The 25,650-nt window shown below is 38.2% G+C and overlaps 1 protein-coding gene across 3 annotated transcripts in view; it reads left to right on the top strand.

Moving 5' to 3' along the window:
* The window catches only part of PCSK5 (proprotein convertase subtilisin/kexin type 5), a 405,671-nt gene that overhangs the window by 59,376 nt on the left and 320,645 nt on the right, over window positions 1–25,650 (top strand). For all 3 annotated transcript variants that reach the window (XM_081067383.1, XM_081067381.1, XM_081067382.1), the window contains exon 3: window positions 24,115–24,228. In XM_081067383.1, coding sequence (XP_080923509.1) covers window positions 24,115–24,228 — 114 coding nt within the window. The remainder of the gene's footprint in view (window positions 1–24,114; window positions 24,229–25,650) is intronic.

Raw genomic sequence — 25,650 nt, forward strand, 5'->3', positions numbered from 1 at the left:
CATCTTGTGTATACTAGGGTGTCATTATATACATATATATATGTGTGTGTGTGTAAAACGGTAGAATATTAAAAGGTGATGCTATTGAGCCCTAATGAGCTGCACAGGCAATTTGATATCCCTCAGATTTGAGAAGGATTTGCAGCAACCCAGATAACTTCTTACCTAGTACCCCATGTCCAGCAGTTGTACACATTCCAGTGATGGCTGGGCTTGGGGCCAACTCTGTGGCTATGGCACAAGCTGAGATATTTGCCAGGTGAAACTTAAGAATCCCTATGAGAGTCAACTTGCATTGGTCTCATTTGCAGCTAGAAACATTTAACTTAAAAGACCATTTATTCGACACTCACCGTGAGCAGGGCACAGCACTGTGCTCACTGCAGGGGAAAAATGAAGATGAGTAATGACAAGAGCTGACTTTTCTTGAGCACTCAGTATGGGTCTGGCATGGTTGTAAGTGCCTTACTTGTATTAACTCATTTAACCATTCCAAAGCCCTCTGAGGTGCGTGCTGTAGCAGGATAATAACCTCACAGCCTCAGTGCCCTGTTGTCTGTGGTAAGTGCAATGCCAGAGACACTGCTGGTAATTAATACCTGCATCAGTGCTATCCAATAAAAAGAGAATTAAAGCCACGTGGGTCATTTTAAATTTGCTTTAAAATTTGGAGCTGGGATTCAGACTCTGTCCAGCACCAAAGTCCATGCTCGAATTCCTACTTTTGGTCTGTAATGGAGACAGATGTGTATACAACTAACTGTGTATAAGGTGAAGACTCGAAGAGTGAAGCAGTTCATAGGAAATAACGTAGACCAGAGTTAGGTTCCTTTTTCAACTGTAAAATAAAACTGACAAAGCCTTCTTTTGCTTACATTTCTTAAACCATAGGTCAGAAGAATCAATCAGAGCAATTGTCACATTCTAATAAACTAGCAAATTGAAGGGGAAATGAAAAAGTGGGAAGGAATAGGATTAGTTTGAAATGGAGGTCAGGGCAGTTCAATAGACTAGACTTCCAAAGGAGTGAGAAATCTAAGAGATCTCCCAAAGCTCTGTGGGCAGCTAATCATTGAAAGGAAATGGGAAAAAGCAGGGCAATAGAGAGAAACTAACAGAGAAAAAACTAATTTTAATATTCAAAGAAAACAGAGGACATTTGTTCATGAGGAAAGGGCTTGATTAAGGAAGAGCAAATGGAAATTTTAAACACCAATGATTGGTAAATAACATCGTGTTAATTTAAAGGTCAGTTTATTCTTTTGATGTACCACAGGTTTGCTTTTGTTTATTACTGCCTCAGATTGCATTTACAGAAGAGAAGGAGGCCACAGGTGAGAATCAGGCATCCTCAGGTCTCCCACCATGCTCTGCTCATTAATCACCAACTGCTATTTCTCAGGTGCCTGCGAGGAGCTCAGTTCTCTGAAAGGTTCCGTGACAAATTATAATCTCCCAGGATTTTGAGAGTGAAAAGGGGTGCAGATGATACCAGGACGACAGGTTTGAACTGCAATTGCCCTGGTCCAGTGGGGACCTCTAGTCAGGCGGTTCAGTGATGAAGAAGGCTCTTACCAGCCCCTAGTTGATGACTGGCCTCTGAGGGAAACTGAAATATGTACATAATCTATTAGAATGAAAAGGGTAAAGTGTGCCAAAGGACTGGACCAGGCAGCAACTGCCTGGAAGAAGAACGGCTTTTTGTAAATCAAGCAAAAGAACTGTGTGGCTTAGTAGCGTCTTTGATGCCACCAGTTCTTGTTGCTGCTGAATTGAATTGAGTCTTTGTGACGGGGCGGAGCCTGAAGTCCAGGCCTCCCAACTGCTTCGAGTGCCTCTTACGTGACCTTATCTCCCACTCATGGCACAAATGGTGGGATTGCTGTATCCCTACATGGAAGGGATTCACAATTACACAGACTTGCTACAGAGTAAGTTACATTTCAGAAGACATCCAAGAAAGTTAAGGCTTTTCAAGCAATTAGCGCCACCACTGTTTTCTTGACTGTTAAGTGATCCATCAACATTTTAATATCTGTTCTCTCATGTAATCATTCAAATCTGACTCTTCATGGCAGCCACCAGCCACCCGTGGCCATTGTGCCTATGACACATGGTGAGGACACCTGTGGAACTGAACTTTTCATTTTACTGAATTAATTTTATTAACTTTAAATTCAAATTTTTAAGACATACTTGACTCAGTTATTTAGAAAGTGTTTAAGTGAATCTACTGTTTCAACTGTCAATTTTATGGAGTGCAAATACAGATAAAATATTTCAAATAAAATTTCCATCTGAATTCAGATGTGTTGTAAGTGCAAAATATGTACCTAATTTCAAAGACTTAGAACCAAAAGAAAAAAGTAAACCCATAAAATATCTCACTGATAGTTTCTATATTGCTTACATGATGAAACGAAAACATTTTGGATATACAGGCATACCGTGCAGATATTGTGGGTTCAGTTCCAGACCACTGAAGTAAAGTGAGTCTTACAATAAAACAAGTAGTAATCTTTTTGCTGGTGGAGGGTGTTGCCTTCCATTTGTTAAAAACACACATCTGTGAAGCACAATAAAGCACCATGAAACGAGGTATGCCTGTACTGGGTTAAAGAAAATTATTACATTTATTTCACCTGTTTCTTTTTGCTTCTTTAATGCGGCCATAAGCAAATTTAAAATGACCCACGTGGCTTTCATTCTCTTTTTGTTGGATAGCACTGATTCAGGTATTAATTACCGGCAGTGTCTCTGGCACTGCACTTACCACAGACAACAGGGCACGAAGGCTGAGAGGTTACTCTCCTGGGCGAGCGCACGGTTCCTGTGGAGAGGAGGGAAAAGAAACCGACACACATACATAATCAGCCTGAATTCAGATTGTGGTAAGCCCTGGGAAGCAGTTATACAGGGTGATGCTCTAGTAATTGGGGGAGGGAGGCCACATTTTGCTTGTGGTCAGGGAAGGCCTCCCTGAATGAAGTGACAGTTGAACCAAGACCTGGAAAGATGAGGAGAAGCTGGGAGGGATGATGGAAGTTTTCTTGGAAGAGAAGGGCTTTGATCTGGGCCCTGCAGGGTGGGTATACCATGCTTCCCTTAGCTCATTCAGAAAGACTTCTTGGGCTACTGGGTCAAAAGGAGGATGTAGAGCAAGTTCCTGGCTTGAGACCAGGCCTGGCAACTCGGACGGCTCAGATCCAGTTGGGCCACGGCCAAGTAATCAGCCATCACATGGGGAGAGAGTCTCTTGACAGAGTCATTATCCTGGAGCCAGCTGGATGTTCAGGGCTAGGACTGTGACAGAGTGGCTCTTCCATGAGAATCAAAAAAGCTTTCAGGTTTGACAACTGGGTATTCACAGCAGATGCATGGTAGGTTTTAAATTGTGGTGCCGGTGTATGGGCCGGCTCCACTATGCCGCCTAGTTTTGGAAAGGCACAGAATGCACCCGGATACATAGTCATGCCATCTGCTCCTGGGAGGTCTCCGTAGATTTGGAAGTGGACCGAGAACCAGCATTTGTGATAGGCACACATAATCTGCCCCATCTGTAGAGAGAGGCCCTCTCGGTGGGTGTCAGGGAGCTGATAAGACAGCATGCCTGATTGGCTGGCTCAGATTGAAATGGGACCAACAAAAGTGATGAGTGGCAACAGTCCTGAATGGGTCCCTTGACAGACCCAGCACTGGTCCTGTCTTACTTCATAAGAAACAGGGTGTAATGGTTAATCTTGTGGGTTCTGGAGGCAGATCTTGTCTGAATTCTGCTTTGCCAATTACTGGCTGTGGGAACATGGGCAAAGAACTACATGTTTCTGAGTCCCAGTTTCCTGATCCGTAATGATGTCATTTACATGACGCCAACCAACCTCCTAAGACTGTTATGGGGATTACATGATAAGGTTTAAATACAGTGTTTCTCTAACAGAAAGTGCCTGATAAATTGTGGCTATTATTATTATTGGCATTATTTACATTATTCCCCTTTTCCTTTTTAAAAATTACCATGTACAAGCAAAGTTAAAAGATCAGATGGAGCCATGGCTCACGGGTTAGCATTTTGGGGGTACTTTATCTGACACAATTAAAAGAGAGATCACTCTACTAATACCACTTTTGGGGAAAAATAATATCATCTTGACTCTTCGGGGCTGCATACTTTGGCAAATCCATAGAAATCACAGCTTTCCTCTGAAATTCTTCTCACATTTCCAGTTCTAACAATTTACAGTGAAAATCTAAGGAGCGTTTGTGTTTAAAATAAGTTGGAAGAGGAACTAGAGGGAGGCATCATCACCTGAGTCATGTTATTGACAATGTCTGTTACACAGAGCATCTTGGCATTTAGGTTTCGTGTAGTTCTGAGCCAAATTAAAGAGGTGTAGACTTTGCGTCAGGCGAGGGAGGGGCAGGTAGTGGAAGAGCATTTGTTTGAGTTCATTTTTAGTTTTGGTTAAAGAATTCAATGATTGCGTATAACACAGGGCGCCTAAAGGCGTGGCTTAGGAACAAGTCTGAATCCCAACTTTGCACGTTCTCATGGTAACCTCAGACACTGTGTAGCCTCTTGAATCTGTTTCTTTATCTGGAAAATGGAAATAACATCCACCTTTTCTTTTGTTGAAAGGATTAGAGACTATACCTGGGACCGACATTGTGGTTCTTAGTGAGCAAATCTGCTGACACTGGCTGCCGCCTTGTTCTCCTGTCTCAAGAGAGCATGTTTACTTGTGTGTGAGTTAGAATAGCAAGGGCCAGGAGACCTGCACACTCTAAATTCCCTACTTGGGTCAGATCATAACAGGGTGAAAGTCCTTTGGCCAGAACACAAAAAAGTCAGAGCTCTAAGAATTCCTTATATCCCAGTGTTTTTCTTTTTCTTGATGTTTTTAACCCCAAGACAGTGAGTATTTGCATTACTTGACTAATGTGTTGGAGAACTTAGATAGTGTTCTTGGAACATTCTTCCTGACATTATCTCAGTGTTCTTGAATATTTTCAACACACCTTGAGATAAAAGCAATAAAATGAAACTGGTATTTAAAATACAGTTGGGGGGGGGGGGAAGCCAAAGTAGAAAGAGTAATGGTTCAGGCAGCACAACCCCAGCAAAGACTGGCTGCCTTCACTAAGCCCAGAATCAGTGCTGCTTTTGTTCCGGGGATGTTTGTCCTTGATATTTGATGGTTACTAGGTGTGTGTTTATGTATAACTGAAGAATAAAGCTCACAGATGCCCATGCGTGACTAAGCACAGGAGAATTTCAGTTTGATGAAGGCCATTATTTACTCAAGGCTCCTTGCAACTTCACTCTTTAAGTCCTCGCTGCATCTCTACTGTATATGTGTAACAAGACTAATTCCTTGGGGGCCCGTATTCCAAATCCACAGTTTATTGTTAAAGTTTAGAAAGCCGGAAGTTTGTTTTAAATAACACCTTTGTCTCTTCCTGCCCATGTGATTACCCATATTGGTTCAATTATACTTATACTACAAGCATCAAGTATTAGACTCTGTAATGGTGGTCAAAGGGCAAACCTTTCTTCTCACAAATCAATTGTAACCTCACTTCGATTCAAGTTCCTCATTTGTAAAGTGAGCTAGATGATCTCGAAGATCCCTGCCCAAAAGTCCAAGAATCTGTGGCAGAACATGAGAGCCTGCCAGCTGAAGCGTAGCGTAGGCCTTTATCAGATGCTTGTTGATGACTATTTGGTAAGGCTATTTTCCCTTTTCTTTTTTTTTTTTTTTAATTAATTTTATTGGGGTGACAATTGTTAGTAAATTTACATAGATTTCAGGTGTACAATTCTGTATTACATCGTCTATAAATCCCATTGCGTGTTCACCACCCAGAGTCAGTTCTCCTTCCTTCACCATATATTTGATCCCCTTTACCCTCATCACCCACCCCCCACTCCCTTACCCTCTGGTAACCACTAAATTATTGTCTGTGTCTATGAGTTTTTGTTTCTCATTTGTTTGTCTTGTTCTTTTTGGTTTATATACCACATATCAGTGAAATCATAGGGTTCTCTGCTTTTTCTGTCTGACTTATTTCACTTAGCATTATTCTCTCGAGATCCATCCATGTTGTCACAAATGCTCCTATATCATCTTTCCTTAACGCCGAATAGTATTCCATTGTGTATATGTACCACAACTTCTTTATCCATTCATCTATCGAAGGACATTTTGGTTGTTTCCATGTCTTGGCCACCGTAAACAAAGCTGCAATGAACATTGGCGTACACGTGTCTCTATAGAGAAATGCTTTTATATTTTTGGGGTAGATACCCAGGAGTATTTTCCCTTTTCTTAGTTGTGTGAAGCAAAGATTAATGGTGCAGAAAGCTAGCTGTTTGCCTTTTCAGTCACTGATTCCCAGTTAGGAGGGAATTCTTGGGAAGGATATCCTGAATGCTGCAACTGCCACCTGACGGCCACAGATTCCCAATGATGATGTGCTTTGTAGTTAGGCAGTAGAATCCAGTAGGTGGGCTATGGGAGCTATCGAGGGCACTTTAGAGAGTTCACAGGGGGGTGGATGACAAGTATGGTAAGGCATACAGGTATAGAAACAAGGAGATGGTTCCTGCCCTCATGGGGGTTTGCCCTGCCATGGCATAGTGGCTGCTCTTCTCACTAAGCCCCTGTATCAGCCAGTCCATCTAGAAGTTACTCCTGGGTGCGTATCAGCTGGTGCTGAGACAGGGCCAGAAAGGGTCATGGTTTCTTTACCCTGGGGGTATGTCAGAGGAAGGAGAAATCTCGCCAGAGTCCTTAATGGAAGTCAAACTCAGAAGGTTGTTTCCTGGCTGGGAACTGGCCAAAATGCCTAGTAGAGATTGCTAACTATGGTGATTGGGAAACAAAAACTCTGATAATTGAATCATGTTTCTGACCGGTGTGGGATAACTAGGAAGTGAAAAATGACATCATGGTTGTCACCTGCAATGCTTCCTTTAATAGTGTTTGTTTTTATTTTTGTTCTTTTTTTTTTTTTGGTACCTACCTACAATTAGAATATTTATTGGACACACTACCCAGAAAGAGAGCAGCTCTTCATCCTAACCTTGGGAATATACTCTTGAAAAATCTCTTGTTGTAGAGAGTCATGTTTTTAGTGGTTTTACAGATTTCAATAAAATTTAGTCAATTGCAGGTGGAACTACCCATGTTTCATTCCCCAGTGTGTCTTTTTGACCCGTCAATAAACGCAGTATATGACACTTTGGCCCCAAGAGTGGTGGGGTGATTGGAAAGAAATTGTTTTCAACGAAACTCCTAGCATGTGCCCTGCACTTTGGCTCACATTAAGATGAGGTAACCAATAATTAGACAGGTCTAATCACTAGAGGCAGGGTTCCATAGTAAGTGTTGCTTCCTAGAATTAAATCTAGAGCCATCTAGTTTTGTCTATCCTATTCATACAGAACAAATATTGTGAAACCATTCATCATGGCAGGTTATGTCTTTACATAAAGCACACCTAGGTCTGCCTTTACATGGCTTTTGGTCCTCTCTGTCTGGGTCAGTCAGCCTCAGGAAACCGAGGGACTGCCGGGAAGGAGGTATTCATCTTCTCTTGTCTTATGACAAATGCAAGGTGACAGTTTTTAGTCAGGGCCTGGAAGCATCTTGGATGCGCTTTAGATGTACCAGGTTTCACCAGCACTCCTTTTAGATTAGATTTCCTATTTTCTGTGTTATTGTCCTACAGAACATACCATAGCCATAAGAGCATGCTAAAGCTTTCAAAGGGTTGCAAGATAGAATATTTTAGAGAGAGAAGGGACCAAGGGGAATCCTCTGTTGCTAAGACATTGACCCATGCTCCTTAGTTGTATACTCACTCCACCCACTGGGCTGTGAGCACCTGGAGAGCAGCGTGTCTTCCCTGCTCCAGATGTCAGAGTTAGGTTGGTGGACTCAGTGATAAGACACCAGTGCCTCACACCTACGAGGTGCACCATAAAGATGTGTTGAATCAAAGTGATTTGAATGCTTTGCAAGGACCACCTGTGTCAAACAAGTGTTGAGGTCAGTCTCAGGAATGAGACTGATTGACAAGGACTTGAATGCCAGTCGGTTAGAAAGTCCTGCAATATTCCTCAGGCATTAACAGGCAAATTCATTCGTTTAACAAACACTACACATCTGTTGTCAGCCAGGTAATCTGCCAACTGCCAGGGACACCAATATGGAGAATATAGTCTCTTGCTTGTAGGAATGTATGCTTTCATGGAGAAGCCTGATAATAAATATATAGTTGAAATGCATTTAATAATGGTTGTGGTAGAGTTAAGCCTAGCATGTTCAGAAAGCGCTACACAAGGAGGAAAGCGCTCACCAAGAAGGTGTGAGGATAAAATAATTTACCTACTGAGGTCCCCTGGCAAGAGCATGAAAAATGAAAGAAATGAGGGCCAAATTTTATAGAAATGCAACCAGGAAATTATTAGGTATTTCAGTGACCAAGATATGAGAAAATGAGGGTCTGAGTTCAGGTTTTGGCTGTGGAAATGATGAAAAGTTGTGAGATCTGATGTCTCACAGAGAAAAATCATTTCTCTTGTCAATGTTGGGACCATTTGATATGGTTTGAGGAATATTTTTGTGACCCTTATTATGAGCTTATTAATTATTTATAGACATCATTATGTACATTACTTCCTTTTTAAAACGTGACTTTGGTAAACCCTAAGACATTGCATTTATTAGAATTATTCTACAGAAGGTCTGGAAATCTTCTTAAATGGGGAAAAATCATGTCTAGCCTCAGTGGAATTCTGGCATCAATATAGCTTTCCTTGTTTCCAGTCTTCAACCCAAAGCTGATTACTCTGTAAGAAAAAAATAGTTGGAAAGCTTATTTGCACAAAATGAACAATGAAAAATATCTTTGAACAGCTATGTGTGTGTGTGTGTGTGTGTGTGTGTGTGGTGTGTATAAATATATATATATGTGTGTATAAATATATATATATATATGTGTGTGTATATATATATATATTTTTTTTTTTTAATTATCTGGATGCCAGTTCTCAGAAGTTCATGAAAATTGTCATAATGCTAGATAAAAAGTAGATCTAAAAAATTCAGAGATTCAGAAGAATTTAACCACATGGTATCTCAGAATCTTTGAGATTCTTTTCTGGTTTGAAGCAGAACACTTGATTCAAGAGATGGCCTACCTTTGTAGGGTGGGAAGGAGGGGACATTGATTTGGCCTAACAGCTTAACCTCATCCCCTTGGTCTTGGAGGCAACTTTCTGAGCCCCTGGGTTGTAATCACTGATCTGGCCTAACCCCTTAAGCTATAGCAAGGATAATTGAAATTGAGGTAACCAGGCTGGATAGTACAGATCTCCCGATTTCTACTCCAGTGGGCCTTTATAAAACTTCTGCCTTCAGTGTCACACTCTGGTCAATTGGGACTAAACTCAAGCTTATAGCTCTTGGGCTAATGAAAGAAAGAAACTTCTTGGTGGGCATAGTTTGGCATACCAACACATCACCATGGTTGCATGGTGGGTATTCTTGTGCCAGAAACTGCACTAAGTATTTGACATGAATCAAGTCGCTTAGTCTTCACATTCAATTATCTTCCCCATTTGACGTTCAGAGGTTAAGCAACTTGTCTGAGGTTAGCCTTCTTTTCAGTGGATGAGCAAGAATTCCCAAACATTCGTTCCCTGGACTCCAGAAACCCAACTTTTAATTAGTAGCCATCATGTCTTCCTTTGTCTCATCTTGTCAGTTCAATCTAACTCAGAGCAGCTGAGTAACTACAGATTTTGGCTACAATGAGTGAGTTGTTTTCTGTTTTTTTGTTTTTTTTTTTTTGGGGGGGGGTGGAATTTTCAGGCCTTGTACTTTATATGGTCTTTAATTGCAAGTTAGAAGGTGCTCTTGAGGGAAAAAGGATTTCTGTCATCACTGCCAAGGCTGTGCTAAGAATTCTTTTCCTGATTCAGATTTTTATTTTTCACTCATCAGACAATTTTCCTGCCATTTGTGGCCTGAGTCTCCTACCACATTTAAAATGCTTCTGACTGAGTAATTGAGGACCTCTGCAAAATTCCTTGCATAGATGATAAAAGCTCCAGTGTTATGCCATTTTCTATCCAACTCTTTTCCTCCTTCCCTCACCTTTCACCTAGTAAAGCTTCTAGCATAGTAAAGTGATCAGCTTTGACCAATCTCCAGGCGTAGAGATTGTGATTTGGAGGAAAAAAGATACACTCCTCCAACCCACTTTATCAGATAAGAAGGTATTTCAGAAGGGAGCCGCTATGCTTTATAGAAAGAAACATGGGAATGGATTTATTTGATCGGGATTCCTGTTTCACGTCCCTTGCTATCCCGTGACTTGATCAAGTCACTTAACCTCACTCTGCCTCAGGTTCCCCACGGGTAAAAGAATGATCTCTTGATGGAACTGTTTGGGTGGTATTAATAGGTAGATTTTATTTTGCACAAAACATGAAAAAATCAAATAGTTGTACTCTGAAAATCACTATAACCTATGATTTTTCTCCCCTCTGGAAATCAAAGTACCAGGAAAACCATCACCATCACCTGTTTTCTATTCCTTGGCTTAGTATCAGTGATTTCATTGGTCTCTCCTGAGCCTAAACCCAAAGGTTCCTATCTGAAAGTGGCATAAGATTATTTTACCCCTTTTTCCAGAGGCTGAGAACTCCTGTGCTACTAGAGCTTGCGTTTCTGCTCTTCCTTACATGTTTGGGGCTGTAAAACAGATGGACTACCAAAATTCTTCCTTTACTGAAAGAGCAGTTAATACAGCCATTCATTCTGTAAACACTTATTGGGTGCCTGCTCTGGGCAAGGCACAGGGTGGCTGTTGTGGGCACTACAGAAAGTCAGAGACGCTGCCCTTACCCTCCAAAAGCAAACCTTCATGAAATCTGGGGCTAATCTTCAAACTCTTTCTAGCCTGTAGTTTCAGTTTTCATCCTCTGCTTCCCTCACCTAGATTCTGAGCTGCTAAGTGTTACACTGAACTAAGTCTCTATGGAGTGTACTCAGCAGGTGCTGCAATTTTGATGGCCCTTTCTCAAGTAGCCAGGACTCAGTAGGATTGCTGGCAACTGTGGTCCAGACCAGCTCTCACTCCAGGGCTGAGAGCCGCAGTGTGCCAGAGTGAAACTCATTGGAGGAGGAGGGGGTACATGGAATTGCTGACAGCCCCCGGGTGTAGTAAATGCATCACATTTCCATGAACATTGACACAACAGACTACAGGGTAAGCCATCCAAAACACACAGCATGAAAGCAGGAAGCTTGATGGGGGAGAGATGCAGCTTCTGGGTCCTCACACTGAAAATGTGTCAAATTTGATGACAGTGATGAAAATGTGTTTTCTGTCTCCTTTCCCGAGCCTCAGCCCCAGGGCTCCTGTAATTGACTGTGGTGGGTATGAATTACAAGTTCAGGGAGAGGGAGGCCCAGTGGAGTGACTTGGCACTCCTGTGCTGTGACATGAAGCCCGCCAGGAAGCTGGGAGCCAGGCACTGCCTCGCCTGTGCAGAGGGCAGACGGAAGTTCCAGCCGGGGCTCTCCTCATCAGACTTTGCTCCAGATTTTTATGTGCTCTGACCTGCAAGTTTTGTCAAGTACCACCTTCCCGGAAGCCTCAGCAGTGGTTTCTGAGGTGAAGGAGAAGCACTGAAATTGAGAAAACATTTGGTTTGCTTCAGGCAACTGGATTTAGGTGAGAAAATGCCAATCCTTTTGCCTTTGGCCCAGGGATTTTGGACAGTATTTTAACCTGAGGCTGAAAGGCATGCTTCTCCCCCACCCTGACCAAACTAGCTGTTTGCTAAATATTTCAGAGGGTGATGATGGTGTTTAAGAGCTGCCACAATTCCAGTGTTTTTGTTGCAAAACACCCCTGCCCTCCCTGCCAAGTAGAAGGGTAGAGTTCAGGGGAAAAAGCGAATATAATGGAAACCCAAGTCAGTGACCCGCTCTGCAGGCTGACCTTTCTCATTTCTCTCTGCTGCCTGGGGGCCTTCCATGGGGGTATCTTTGTCCAGACTTCTTCCCATCAGTGACTTCATTCTACTAACTTTTGGATTTTGTGCTCATTTTAGGTTTCAAAACGTAGGTTAGCCTCGAGAGAACATAGAGCACTTGTGCAGACTCCGTTGCATTTGCCCCTAAAGTTGCACGTTTATCTTATAGCAAGAGGAAGAAGAAAAGACATTGATTTTTTGACCCAACCCCATTTGATTCATAATGCTAGACTTTGCCAGCGTAACAACTGGTAGTCTCTTGATTTCCAAGATTTGAAATCTTGTCAATGAAGAGATGCTGGAAAGATTAAAAAAACTGAAGCTGCCAGAGTATCGAGAATGCCTCACACTGGAGGGGGGGGGGTAAGAAATGAAAACTTTGGGTATCCAGTTCTGAATTTATGTACTCTTTCTGTCCCCTCAAATTTTTCCACTCATATCAGAATGATAGCAGTCGGATCTGTGGAAATTTTGAAACAAAAGCCATTGCCATTTATGTTTAACTGGCTAGAACAAGACAGTATGTGAAGTGGAGCTGAATTAATCACTAAGGAAGAGAGTTGCTTCTCGGGTGAATACGTTTCATGATCATTGCTTGTGAGCCATGCAATTAAGTAGTATGTTAACTTAAGAAGCAAGATGCTGACATACTTTTGATATTTAGGGGATCATCCCATGTCCTCTGCTTGGAGAAATAATGAGAATGACTGCCCTTTCCTTTGCCAGCATTTGCCTCTTTTTATATTAATCTCAGCTGAATTGAACAATTCTCCACTCTGTACAAAATAATGCCCATCTTTGTATGCACTTGATACACAATTTGAGAACATCCAATTTTTGCAACTACAGATCTGGGAATATCTTGAATGATTTATACACAGAGTTGCAGGATTGGTCCAAGAGAACCCAAATTCATTAAGTGATTGACCCTTGGTTTTAAGAGAAAATAGTCATTCTTGCAGATATCTAAAGCTTCAAATATACCGAGGGCAGAATGAGATTTTAGTTATATTTACTTTAAATGTTGAATGGCTTTTATTAATTTCATTGCCTTGGCTTTCAAATCACTTTAAAAGATGCTTATTCAAAAGAAAAATATCTGCAGAATGAAGTCATGCCACTGTGTTTTTCATGCAGTGATAATCTTGATCTTTGAGTCAAGCTGGAGGGAATTACATGCTATCCCAATTTAATTCCTGCATTAAGATTGCATTTAATCAAAAGTGTGAATTTAACCCCAGGTGGCACTCAAGACAGTAGAATTAGTTTTAGGTACTTTAGAATTCCATTTCCTTTTAATACTTTTAAGCAATCAAAATTGTTTTCAAATTTCCTCTCATTGCTTAAATTAATTGTCCTAAAGTTTGAAATAGAAGAACCTACAATCCAAGTTCGAAAATGCAAGATTGTTTGGATGTAATCTTGCCATTCAAGTATCTAATGACTTTATATCACCAGCTTTTCCTTTTAAAGTTCCCATTCCATATACTGGGTGCATTTGTGTGTGTGTGTACATGCGCATGCACACACACTTTTTTTCTCACCCGCAAAAGTCGAATTCTGTTTTACACACTGGGAAGCACTTTGGCATGACTAGGAATAAGGAACTATATTTTTTTCCAGAGAACAAATTAAACTTGTCTCAAAGACAAATATATTACATTTGAGGTAAGTATAGGGTCTTGCCTTCAGAGGAGTTTAAGAAGTGACACATGAATGGGAAAATGAACCTGAAGTCTTTCGAAATTACCTTTCCTAGAAAGGTAAAAGTAAAGTGCTCTCTCTCTATCTCTCCCTCTCCGTGTGTGTGTGTGTGTGTGTGTATATATTTTCATATATATATAAGTATATATATATATATATTTTCATATATATATAAGTATATATATATACACACACATACACACACACACACACACACACACACACACACACATATATATATACTTGGTAGGATGAATAAATATATATATATTTACTTGATAGATAGATAGATAGATAGATATATCCAGTAAAAATTAGGAACAAAAAAAGCCAAACTATGGCTTATGGGTACTATTACAAGTGGCCGGGATGGGCAACATCTTAAATTTAAACTTAAATTTCAAATAAGTTTTCTTTAAAGATATATACGCTAACATTTCTTATCAGTTTGGCACCTTTCCCCGCTTAGCTTTGCATTGGTTTCTTGTATTCCTTCCTCCATATCTGCTTTTAAAATCATACTTCCTTTGCTGTGTGCTTTGATTGTGGACTAGTCATTGATCACTAAGATCTTGGGGATGCTCTCTGTTAGGAGGGGAGAATGCAGCACTGAGCACTGTGGGACCCATTTTTTTTTTCCAGTTCCACTACATGGTGGTATGTTCCCAAACAGTCAAGTGGTCCATTTAACCCCAGGCCTTTGTAGTTTGTGAATGCCTCCTGGTGTGATATTCCAGGTTCTTGACCTGTGTCAACAACTACTTCATTCTTCTATATTTATCCATTTTAATGGTAGACCCTGTCTTTTGTTGCTTCTGAGATTCAGACTGGTAAGGTGGAGGAAATGGCCCCATCTCCAAAGATAAAAATCTGTACAGCAATAGGTTTCAAGTAGGGGGTCAAACTGAGAAGGTTTCCATGATACAGTAACAATACAGAATTATATATAGAATGAACACATCCTTCATTAATACATTTGTTGCTAGAAATATAATCATCCTTATGCTACGATTTTTCTGTGGCTGAAATACAAAATATCTTATTATACTTGGTAGGATGAAGCATACACCGTTTTGGGCACCCTATTTAAAACTTCCTGCTATGTTTTTTAATAACTAGAAAATCTAGACATTCCTACCAATAATATATTAATGCAATGCAAAAATAATGTCTCTTCATCTATTAGGTTGGTGCAAAAGTAATTGCGGTTTTTGCAATTATTTTTAACCTTTTAAACTGAAATTACTTTTGCACCAACCTAATATGTCTATTTATTGAGGGGCTATTGCCAGGCTTTGGTACTATGAATACTAAAACCTGCTTTCTTTCTTCTAAAGAAGTAGGAGGAAACATGAAATTATGATACAGGGTAGTAAGTTCTGCAGGAGCTTGCATTTGTATAGCACGTTATATTTTGATCCTTACAACAATAATGTAATTTTACAGATGAGAATATGGAATGCTAAGACTGTGTGATTTGTCCAAAGTGCCCAAGCTGGTAATTGGTGGTATTCTACCAGGAACTCAGGGAGCATGCTTTCCCGTTTCATTATTCTGCACTGCCTATTTGTGGCATAGTCTAGCCTAGCTCAACTCCTCTGAATGTATAAAGAGCATACATGAGATATTTTTACACATAGCTCCAGAAATAGCTACAGTTGACTCTTGAACAATGTGGGGGTTAGAGGTGCTGACACCACGTGCAGTTGAAAAGAATAACTTCTGACGTCTCCAAATCCTAACTAACAGCCTACTGTTGACAGGAAGCCTGACTGATAATATAAACAGTCGATTAATACATATTTTGTAGGTTATATGTATTGTATACTGTATTCTTACAATAAATTAAGCTAAAGAAAAGAAGATGGTATTAAGAAAATCACAAGGAAAATACATTTAGAGTATTGTACTATTTTTATCGGCGCTCTAATTTACACCATCTGTTTACAAGATGAATTGTCTCTGTCAGCATCTACATCATCATTGTCTTAAATGGTGCAAAACATGGTATATACTAACACTAAACATCAAAAATGAAAAGATAATGTGGAAAAGAAATTATATTTATTTACAGGTGTAATGATTTATGCATTGATTATAAGGAAACAGTAATATAATTATTTTATGGTAGCCTAGTGTAATCAATAGGATTGCTTCATGGTAGTAAGGAAATCTCCAAAAAATTTGCAATGTATCTGTTGAAAATAATCCACATGTAAGTGGACCCGTGCAGTATATACTTGTGTTGTTCAATTGTCAACTGTACCTTGCTTTTTAAATATAACCTAATGTTAAATTGTTTTATAAGATTTGTCCAACAACAGATACTATGTCCTTTTTTCATGGAGTTGCAGAGTTGGTCATTGATATGTCTGAGATTGGAAGATTAAGTAACTATGTCTTCTGATTCCCATGTATAGGTGTTCTATGTCTGCTGCTATACTAAATAGTATTTTATGCCCCTCCCTTTTCTTTCTGCTTCCTACTTGGGATCCTTTCTATCCTAGAAATCATATAATTTCTCTGCCGTTTAGATGACATAGAACCTGTGATTTTTACTATATAATTGAAAGGACAGAATCTGCATCAAAACCTTACGAGACCAGTTTATAGTGCCTAACGTCTCTAGATCTGGGCAAGAGCGTCCCCATGCTTTAGGGGGCCTTCTTCAGCTTTCTTTCAGCTGAGTTTGTCCCTATCAGCTGAAGACTTGATGACATGCCCACCCTGAACCTGTGTCACCTCCTGGATCATATTCCTGGTACCCAGAGCCCAGCGTTAGTTTACCAGATGTTTGGGAATCCGCTTTCATATTGTGTTTGAAGCTCCCTCCTCATCTCTCCACTGGCGGGTGAAATGTTCTCCTTGTATACCTACTCCCAGGCCTTGAAGGATTGTGGCCCATGGATGAGGTATAGACAAAAAGACGTACATCAGATGGGCATTCTAGGGCTTTTGCGTTAGTTACTAATGTTGCCTATATTATTTTCTTTGAGATGTTTATATGTCTGGTTCCTTATTATTCGGGATTCTGTTAAAATATTACATCTTTCAAAGAGGACTTTTTTGACCACCTTATCTAAAATAACCTCCTCCTCTACAACCACTGTTGACCCCCTTACATTACACCATTTAACACTAAGAAAGTCTGTTATGTAATCTTTTATTGATTTCCATGCGTAATTCCTAACCCTCACTAGCCTGGAAACTGCTTGAAGTCAGGAAATTGGTCTTTTTGTTCACTGCCATTCTGTAGCATCCAGAACATTCTGCCCCATAGTACATACTCAATATAATAGTTTTATTGAGTAGAATAGACAAATGAAAGAAAGTGTCTTGAGGGTGAGGAATGCATTTTACTGCTTTCATTGGATGTAACCATTTGTTTTTCCCCTTTTACATGTTATCAGAAATGGGGGGGGGAACAACAGGCAACAGATTAGGAAATTTAAGTTGTAGAAGTGTGCAAAGAATAGTGGAATAGTTTAGGGGATAAAAATGACTTTAATTTTCTGAAAGTAAGTAATACAATACTTACTTGTTAGAACAATAATGTAATGAGTTTTTCACTAACCAAAATAGAGCAAGATTAAATTGATAACACATTTCTAAACATTTGGCTGTCTTGGAGAAAGCCAACTAATTATAAAATTGTATGGCAGTTAAAGCTTTTCACTTTGGCATGTATTATCTTCTATTATACTGTTCTGAACGTATATGTGGTATTTATTTCACAGCTTGCTTCTGAATGACCTTTCAAAAATTGTATGATTCCTCATATTCCTAACTGGATGACTTTCTAACATAAGCCTCTGATGTTTGCAGTCATTAAATAGGATTCAAAGTGCCTATGTCAAGCAAATCGAGTAAAAATTCTCCATCAAATAAAAAGTAATGCATTTTTTGTTCACAAGTAGCTCATTGTTCACAATGAGCAAAACTCAGACAATTCCTTTAGAAAAGAGCAATTGTTCTTTGTTTGCTCATTGTTCACAATGAGCAAAATTCAGACAATTCCTTTGGAAAAGAAAAAAGAGTGACTCAAATCAAATATCAATGTTAATATTTCAGTAACTCACTAAATCACCAGTTAGTTGCTAGATGGAGCAAGATTTAAAGAATAGAATACTCTCATCTAAACACATACTTTTAGTAGATTCTCTGATTCTTTCATTGATTAACTTTGATTTCTTGACCAGAGTTTTAGAAACCTTTTGGGCTATGTTGGCTTCAGATTTTAGGGCTTGGGAGCATACTTGTTGGTACTCAGTTATTGTCTTCACAATCCTTTTATTCTCTTTTGAACACAGGGAGAAATCTCTTCATGTTCTTTTCCCCATTTTGTCAAAGATAGACACACACACAAAAAAGGATTTGAAACATGGAATCCCATATATTTTATTTCCTGGCAACTGTTTTATTCAAATCATGAAAAGAGTAGTATAATTTACTACATTCCTTTCTAAATATTAATCTTGCCTGTTCACAGAATGACCAAAGACATTTTGTCAACTGGAGCACTTACTTCATGTCACTATTGCATTTCACACAAACTTTTTATTCCTGGTCAATTCAGAGAAGAGACTATATAGATAAAATTTCAAAGCTAGAAGAAAGAGACCAGAGAGCATATTTAGTCTATCTTCTCTCAACTTACAGATAAACGAGGCCTACAAAGATTTTACGAGGTCACACAGGTGGCTAGTGGCAAATGTAGATTATAAACCGAGTTCCCCAAATTCCTATCACTTGGTTATTTACCCATCTTTTCATACTGTTTATCATGCTGTAGAACATAATATAAAACCCTCTAAGGCACATTTTGATACTATTTTTCTCCTTATTGATTTTTAAAAATATGTTGTAATTTAAGCATTTTGTCACATTTGAAGCCATTAGGCTATATGGTGGTAATTGACCAATGGAATATATTAAAAGAAATTTTAAATTGGATAGGTAGCATGTTCACAAAGTTCAAAAGTAACAAGGTCTTAAAAGGCATTTCCCTCTTGTCCTATGTCCCAGTCACCTAATTATTCCCCCAGAGAGCAACCAGTGTTATCAGGGTTTTTTGTGTAATCACTTCAGAGAGATGCAAAAATTGAAGTATCCATTATAGACTGTACCTTTCCTTTTTTTTTTTCATTTTAAACTGTATCATGGAGACTGTTCTCTGCCAGTACATGAAGTCCATTTCAGTCTCATTTGTGGTTGCAGTGTACTCCATTGTGTTGCTGTTGTTATTTATATAATAGATCGCTATTAATATACGAGTATATTCAGGTTGTCTACAACTTTCAGTTATTACTAGCAGTGCTTCACTAAATAACCTTGCATGTTTGCATGTGTAAATAAATATGTAGGGTAATATTCTAAAATTAGAATTAACTTCTTTTAGAATTTTGTAGATATTATCTATTTACTCTTTATAGATTTGTAGGTTTATATTTCCATTACCATTATATGAGAATGACTATTTTCTCACCCCCTCGCTAATCAGTATGTTATTAATAGATTGTTTATATCTGAAAGGTGAAAAGTGATATCTTAGTGTAATATTAATTTAATTTTGTCTTTATATGCATGAGGTAAGGCATACATATTTTTATATGTTTAAGGAGCTCAATTTACCTTGTCAGAGATTACTGTACTCGTGGCCTTTGCCTGTTTTCCAGTTGAATTTTTCTCTTATCAATTGTAAGAACTCTTTATATATTAGGGACATAGCCTGTTGTCTGTGGTGGGAACTGTAAACATTTCCCCAATTTGTCCTTTGCTTTTGAAGCTTTTTTTGCCATACCAAATTTATTTTTTATGTATTTGAATTCATCAATTTTTTTTCTAAATCACTTTTTTCCAATTAGACAAGCATTTTCCACTCTTAGATTATGTTTTTTAATCTCTCATATTTCTCATGGTTCTTTTATGGTTTTATTTGTTTACTTTTCCATTTAAATATGATTCATTTGGAATTGATCCTGGTGTAAGATGTGAGAATGGCAATTTTAATTTTTTTCCTCAGTTAGTTGTTCAAACATCATTTATGAAGTAATTTGTTATTCCCCTCTGATTTAGGATAGCACCTTTATCATATATATACTCTGTTCTTACATATTATGGGTCAGTTTCTTGACTTTCCATTCTATTCCATTGATATATCTGTACATATTTGCTACCAAAGAATGTTTTAATCATTAGCTTTAATAGATTTTAATATCTAAAAGGCACACATTTTTAAAGTGACACCATAATTTTTTTTAATTTCAGCTTTATTGAGGCATAATTAACATATAAAATTGTACGATATTACAGTGCATACCAATCTGATACACACACACATGGTGAAAGGACCCCCCCTCCATCTAGTAATTAGCATGTTCATCACCTCACATATTTATTCTTTTTGTGTGTGTGAGAAATTTAAGTTTAACTCTTGGCGAATTTCAATTATACAATACAGTGTTATCAACTATAGTCACCATATTATACATTAGATCTTGGACTTCATTTTATAGCTGAAAGTTTGTATCCTTTCACAAGCCTCTATTTCCTCCTCCACCCTTCAGCCCCTGGCACTTCTGTACTCTCGGATTCTATGTTTGACTTTTTCTTTAGATTCCACATATAAGTGAAATCAAGTAGTATTATCTCTCATGATACCATATTTTGTTTTCCATTTATATTTACGTAATAACATGTATAATGTATGTTCGTATGACAACATCTTTTTCTCCTATTTGTGACAAATTGCCTTCCTCATGCATATGGTATCAGAAAGCTGGTAAATTCCAAAATAATGAAATATGAATTCAGCTGAGATTGTGGGGGTAGGCTTCTCATCATTATCAATTAATATGTTTGGCTTGACAAGTGAAATCTGATGAAAGACAACATCTTTAGCAAAGATTCTGAAGAGACGAATGCCTGATGTTCACTTGGGCTGAGTAGGGAGAAGGGAGAGCTCTGTGAATAAAGGGAAGGAGTGTCCTTAAAACTAGGTAGCACATGTATGTTGAAATTAATGGAGGATAGACTGATGATTTTCAAGGTCATGTAGTTTTTATACTGTAGGTTAACTGTAGTTCCTTAATACATAGGAAATAGCACTTTCAGAAGTTAAACCAAGTGAGAGAAAGCACGTGCTTTTTTTCTTCTCCTGGGCTGACCATAGTTTTATGAAGATGAATTTCTAAGTATCTTTTCTTTGCGTTGGGCTTCTTGGCAAGAAATGAAATCTGTATAATGCATTACCTCTTTTTCTTAGCTTTTTCTAGCTTTTTCTTAAAGGGCTCAAGGACAGACATATGGATAATAGTTTAAAAATATAAATATGGTGTTTCCAGTCATAGAAATCTTCCGATCCAAGAGATGCTTTCCTCGCTTTCCAAAAATTGTAGGGCTATATACACATACTTATAAAGCACTGAGGTAAAATACATGGTAGCTGACTCAAAAAAATCCCCACTGTGCTTTTCTTGAATATTACAGCCCTGTGATCAGACAGAGTAACTTATAGTCAAATCTAGATGCCAAGTTGCTGCGCCACCTTCTAACCACCAAGCCCTGTAACTAAGCATTTTTGTTTGGTAAAATTACAGAAGAGATGCTGTTTGGTAAGATATTTTGTTCTATTTTAGTACATATAGTTCATCTAGGAAAATGACTATCACTTGGTTTTCTCACATGCTTATCCCATTTGTGTGTGAGTGTTGTGTGTGTGTAGGGTAAAGTACATTGTAGAAACAATTATCCACCCCTGCCTCAGTACAGACTTGTCCTGATCTGTAGAAATCTCTAGATTGAGTCCACACTGCGGGAGATGTGGCACTTTCTGGTTTATACACTCATGTATGTTGGCAGTTCGGAATTTATGGAGGCTCTGTTAGGAAAAGCAACTGCTGTTATAGGATTAATTTGAAAAAAGTTATATCTAAACAGATCTGTAGTTTTCTTTTATCAAGTGTGCAAATATGAAATGGTTCAGTCTTATTGGGATAAGACTTAAAGACAGGAATATAAGGATTACAAATGTAACTTGCATAGTCAAAATTTTCATAAATGGTCTGATTAATACAGTGATAGGGCCTGCATCAGATGTCAGTGATGGTAATAATTTCATGTTTATGAAGTAGGGAATTGTGGAATACTTGCTAAATATTCCTTGATAAAATGTTAAGTCTTTCAAAGGCAAAGACTATTCTTTCTCATCTTCATATTCCTAGCACAGTGTCTGGTATAGAATTGGCACTTAAAGCTTTTAGAGTGAATAAATGAGTGAATGAAATTCATTCCTTGGAAAGATTGTTTGAAATGAAGAGATTAAAATGTTTCCTGGAAATTGAAAAGTATATGCATGCCCATGCTTGCTGTTCCACTTTGATTGAGAAGGAAATTGATTTTTTTCCTGTGTTTTTAGAAACAGTTACTTAAAAACTACTCTCTTCATTAAAAAAAGGAAAATTATACTATTTTTAATACCATAAGAGATTCAGTGTGATTTCTAAAATGTGGTTTATTGGATTAAAGACAAAACAAGGTCCCTATTAGTTTCCCTGACAACTATTGTCCAATAGTTTAAAGAAATAACATGTAATACCTTTTCTCCAGTGTGCTTGCGTGTATAGAGGGGTGGAGGGGTGGTATAGAATGACTCGGTACCAAAGAGTCACTTGGTCTAGATTAATTAAAACAGGATCAGAAAAGCTTTCATTTTCTAGAATATTATTTTTCATTTATTGGCTTTTTTTTCTGTACCAATTTTGCTTAAATGACCTATCAGAGCAGCCACATACGTACGTGATGCTTAGCTGTGATCGTAATCATAAATATTATAGATTTCATATTTATTTAAGAGGCCGTGAGATTTAGTTTGCTTTGTTAGTGATGTAACTGGGAAGTCACTATTTAAATACACCTGGCATATCAATATTCCTGTTGCATGTGTATTTCCCAGTATGAGAAACATAGAAATTTATTAGTTTGGCTTTTGGCCTTTAGTACTTTATTTACAGCTATGCATTTTAAGCTTGTTAATCAGTGCCTTAGTATTCCTTCTCCTCCAGTAATCTTTAATCAAGTAGGCAAGAAAGGTTTTGAAATCTTTACTGAATGGGTGGGTATGGAATCACAGTAGTGGACTACAAAGTCCCCCCATTTTTAATTCCTTTGTGGAGAGAAGGGATAAATGGTGGAACAGAACATTTTAGAGTATTGTGACTAAAACTAGCTATGGCCAGAATAATTAAACAAGGGAAAATTTGAGAACAAATTGTAGAATGCCATAGGGCTGATACTGTATTTGAGACACTCCATCAAAATGGAACATGCTTATTTTCCATAATGGTGCCATAATGATTACCTGTTTTTTAAAATACCCTAATTTATATGCCTACCATTTAGTTTATAATTCTGTATTAAACTCAGAGTTCCAAGTTGCTTTGTTTAAGCAAATGTTGCAACTAAATATGAAGACTTTCTCAAATGTGGTGGGTTTGAAATGAATTTTAGAGTAGGCGAGGAGTCTATAGGTCAGAAATTTTAGTAACTTGCCTTTTTCTTTTCTTTTCTTTTTTTTTTTCTTTTTTTCTTTTTTTTTTTTTTTGCCAGAGACAGGTCTAGAGGTTTGGTTTTCTGATTCACCAAAATAGTGCTTTTTCTACCATACTATGTTGTAAAAAAGCCATTTTTTGAAAATTTGTGATCCTAAAGTATTTGATCCCAGGATGATTTTTAAATTTGATGTGTAATCCCAGAACATTAAAAATTTTTTTGTAAAGTATAAGGCAGGGGTCATACACTGTGTCCTGTGGGCCAAATCCAGTCTGCCATCTGTTTTTGTATGTAAAGTTTTATTGGGAACACAGTCACTCCCATTCACTTACACTGTATTGCCTAATGGTGCTACAACGTCAGAATGAGTAGTTGCAACAGAGATCATATGACCTGCAAAGCCTAAAATATTTATTGTCCTGGACCTTTATAGAAAAAGTTTGTTGACCTTTAGTATAAGGTAAGGGTGAAAAAAATTACCTTAAAATTAACACTATCAATTTGAATAAATTGTAAATAAAGTATGCTTTTTGAAAAGGCTGAAAGACTAGCATATTGTTGAGAGACATGAGTGATCTGCCATAAAGACAAAACAACAACAATAACTAAATCTACCTGGATTGAAAATAAAATAAAACTAGGTTTTTAGAGAATCTTTGAGACTCTGGACTCAGAGATTCTAGTTGCCAGAATGAAGCCTGTGACTTAAACAGAATTGACTCAAGATGGGAAAAACTTCAGACTGTCATTTATGTTATGCTAACCCTAACAGAACTTGAACATTCACCAGATGTCCTTCTGCTTGGCAGGTGGAATGGATCCAACAGCAAGTGGTAAAAAAGCGGACCAAGAGAGATTATGACTTCAGTCGTGCCCAGTCTACTTATTTCAATGATCCCAAGTGGCCAAGCATGTGGTATATGGTAAGTTCTCCTGGCCTGGGGCCAAGCCAGATTCGTGTTGTACAGACAACATCTGTTGGGGCTGGAAGGATACAGAAACAGTCCCCAGGAACTTTTTCCTGTTTCAAGAACTCATCATTTGAGATTGGTTGATGGCCTAAGATGTTTTCTGGATTTTTTTTTTCAATTAAAGTTTATTGGAGTGACAATGATTAGTTACATAGGTTTCAGGTGTACAATTCTGTAATACATCATCTATATGTCACATTGTGTGTTCACCACCCAGAGTCAGTTCTCCTTCTATCACCATAGATTTGCCCCTGTTTACCCTCATCTACCACCTCCCTACCCCCTTACCCTTTGGTAACCACTAAACTATTGTTTGTGTCTATAAGTTTTTGTTTCTTTGTTTCTTATTCCTTTGTTGCTTTCAGTTTTATATACCAATATCAGTGAAATCATATGGTTCTCAACCTTTTCTGTGTCTTATTTTGCTTAGCATAATAATCTCAAGATCCATCCATGTTGTCGCAAATGGCACTATTTCATCTTTTCTTATGGCACAATAGTATTCCATTGTGTATATATACTATATCTTCTTTATCCATTCATCTGATGGCTATCATCAACAAGACAAATAATAACAAGCGTTGGAGAGGCTGTGGAGAAAAAGGAACCCTCATACACTGTTAGTGGGAATGAAGATTGGTACAGCCACTATGAAAGACAGCGTGGAGGTTTCTGGATCTTGTGGGGATTTAGTTCTTTGGTTGTAAGGAGAAAGCGAAGGCAGTTACAATTTACAGAATTTCTGTTTGAAAACTTAGTTTGTGTAGTAGCTTTCTAAGTTTGGACTAGTACGTAAAAAATATATATATTAAGGCGTGCACACTCTTAGGCCTATCAATAATCACGTTCACCTCTGATACACATTTACTCCACCTTGAAACCAGTCTGGTTAATGGATACTGGCTCTTGGAAATCATTGAAATGGCTCTACTTGTAAATAACAGATCCCTGATTCAAGTCATCTGATGTGTGCCTTCTCACTTTCGGTAATAGTTTTAAAAACTAGAATAGGAAAAATCTAGTTGGAAAGTTTGACTTGTAGCTAGTTTAGAGGTTCAAGCAAAATCTTCAGTGAGGGAAACTTACTTAACATGTTCGTAAGAGTGGTCTACAAGTTCACTTGACATTGCTGCCTTTGAAAATATATTTCTCTAGCCTTAGGGTTTTATGTTCATGGTCCCTGAGAATTTGATTAGAATATGTCATTTATTCTTAATCATGAAATCTGTATGTCACCAATATGCTCTGTAATCTGCAAAAAGACGTTTAGATTTCTCTCTTCTGAAGATCTTTACTGCTAGTAATTGGCAGTATATTTCTCCTAATGTACTTATGTTTTGCAGCCTCTGTCCTTGCTACTCTACAAATTTGTAG

This window comes from Rhinolophus hipposideros (genome assembly GCF_964194185.1).
Source record: "Rhinolophus hipposideros genome assembly, chromosome: 11".
Taxonomy (NCBI): Eukaryota; Metazoa; Chordata; class Mammalia; order Chiroptera; family Rhinolophidae; genus Rhinolophus; species Rhinolophus hipposideros.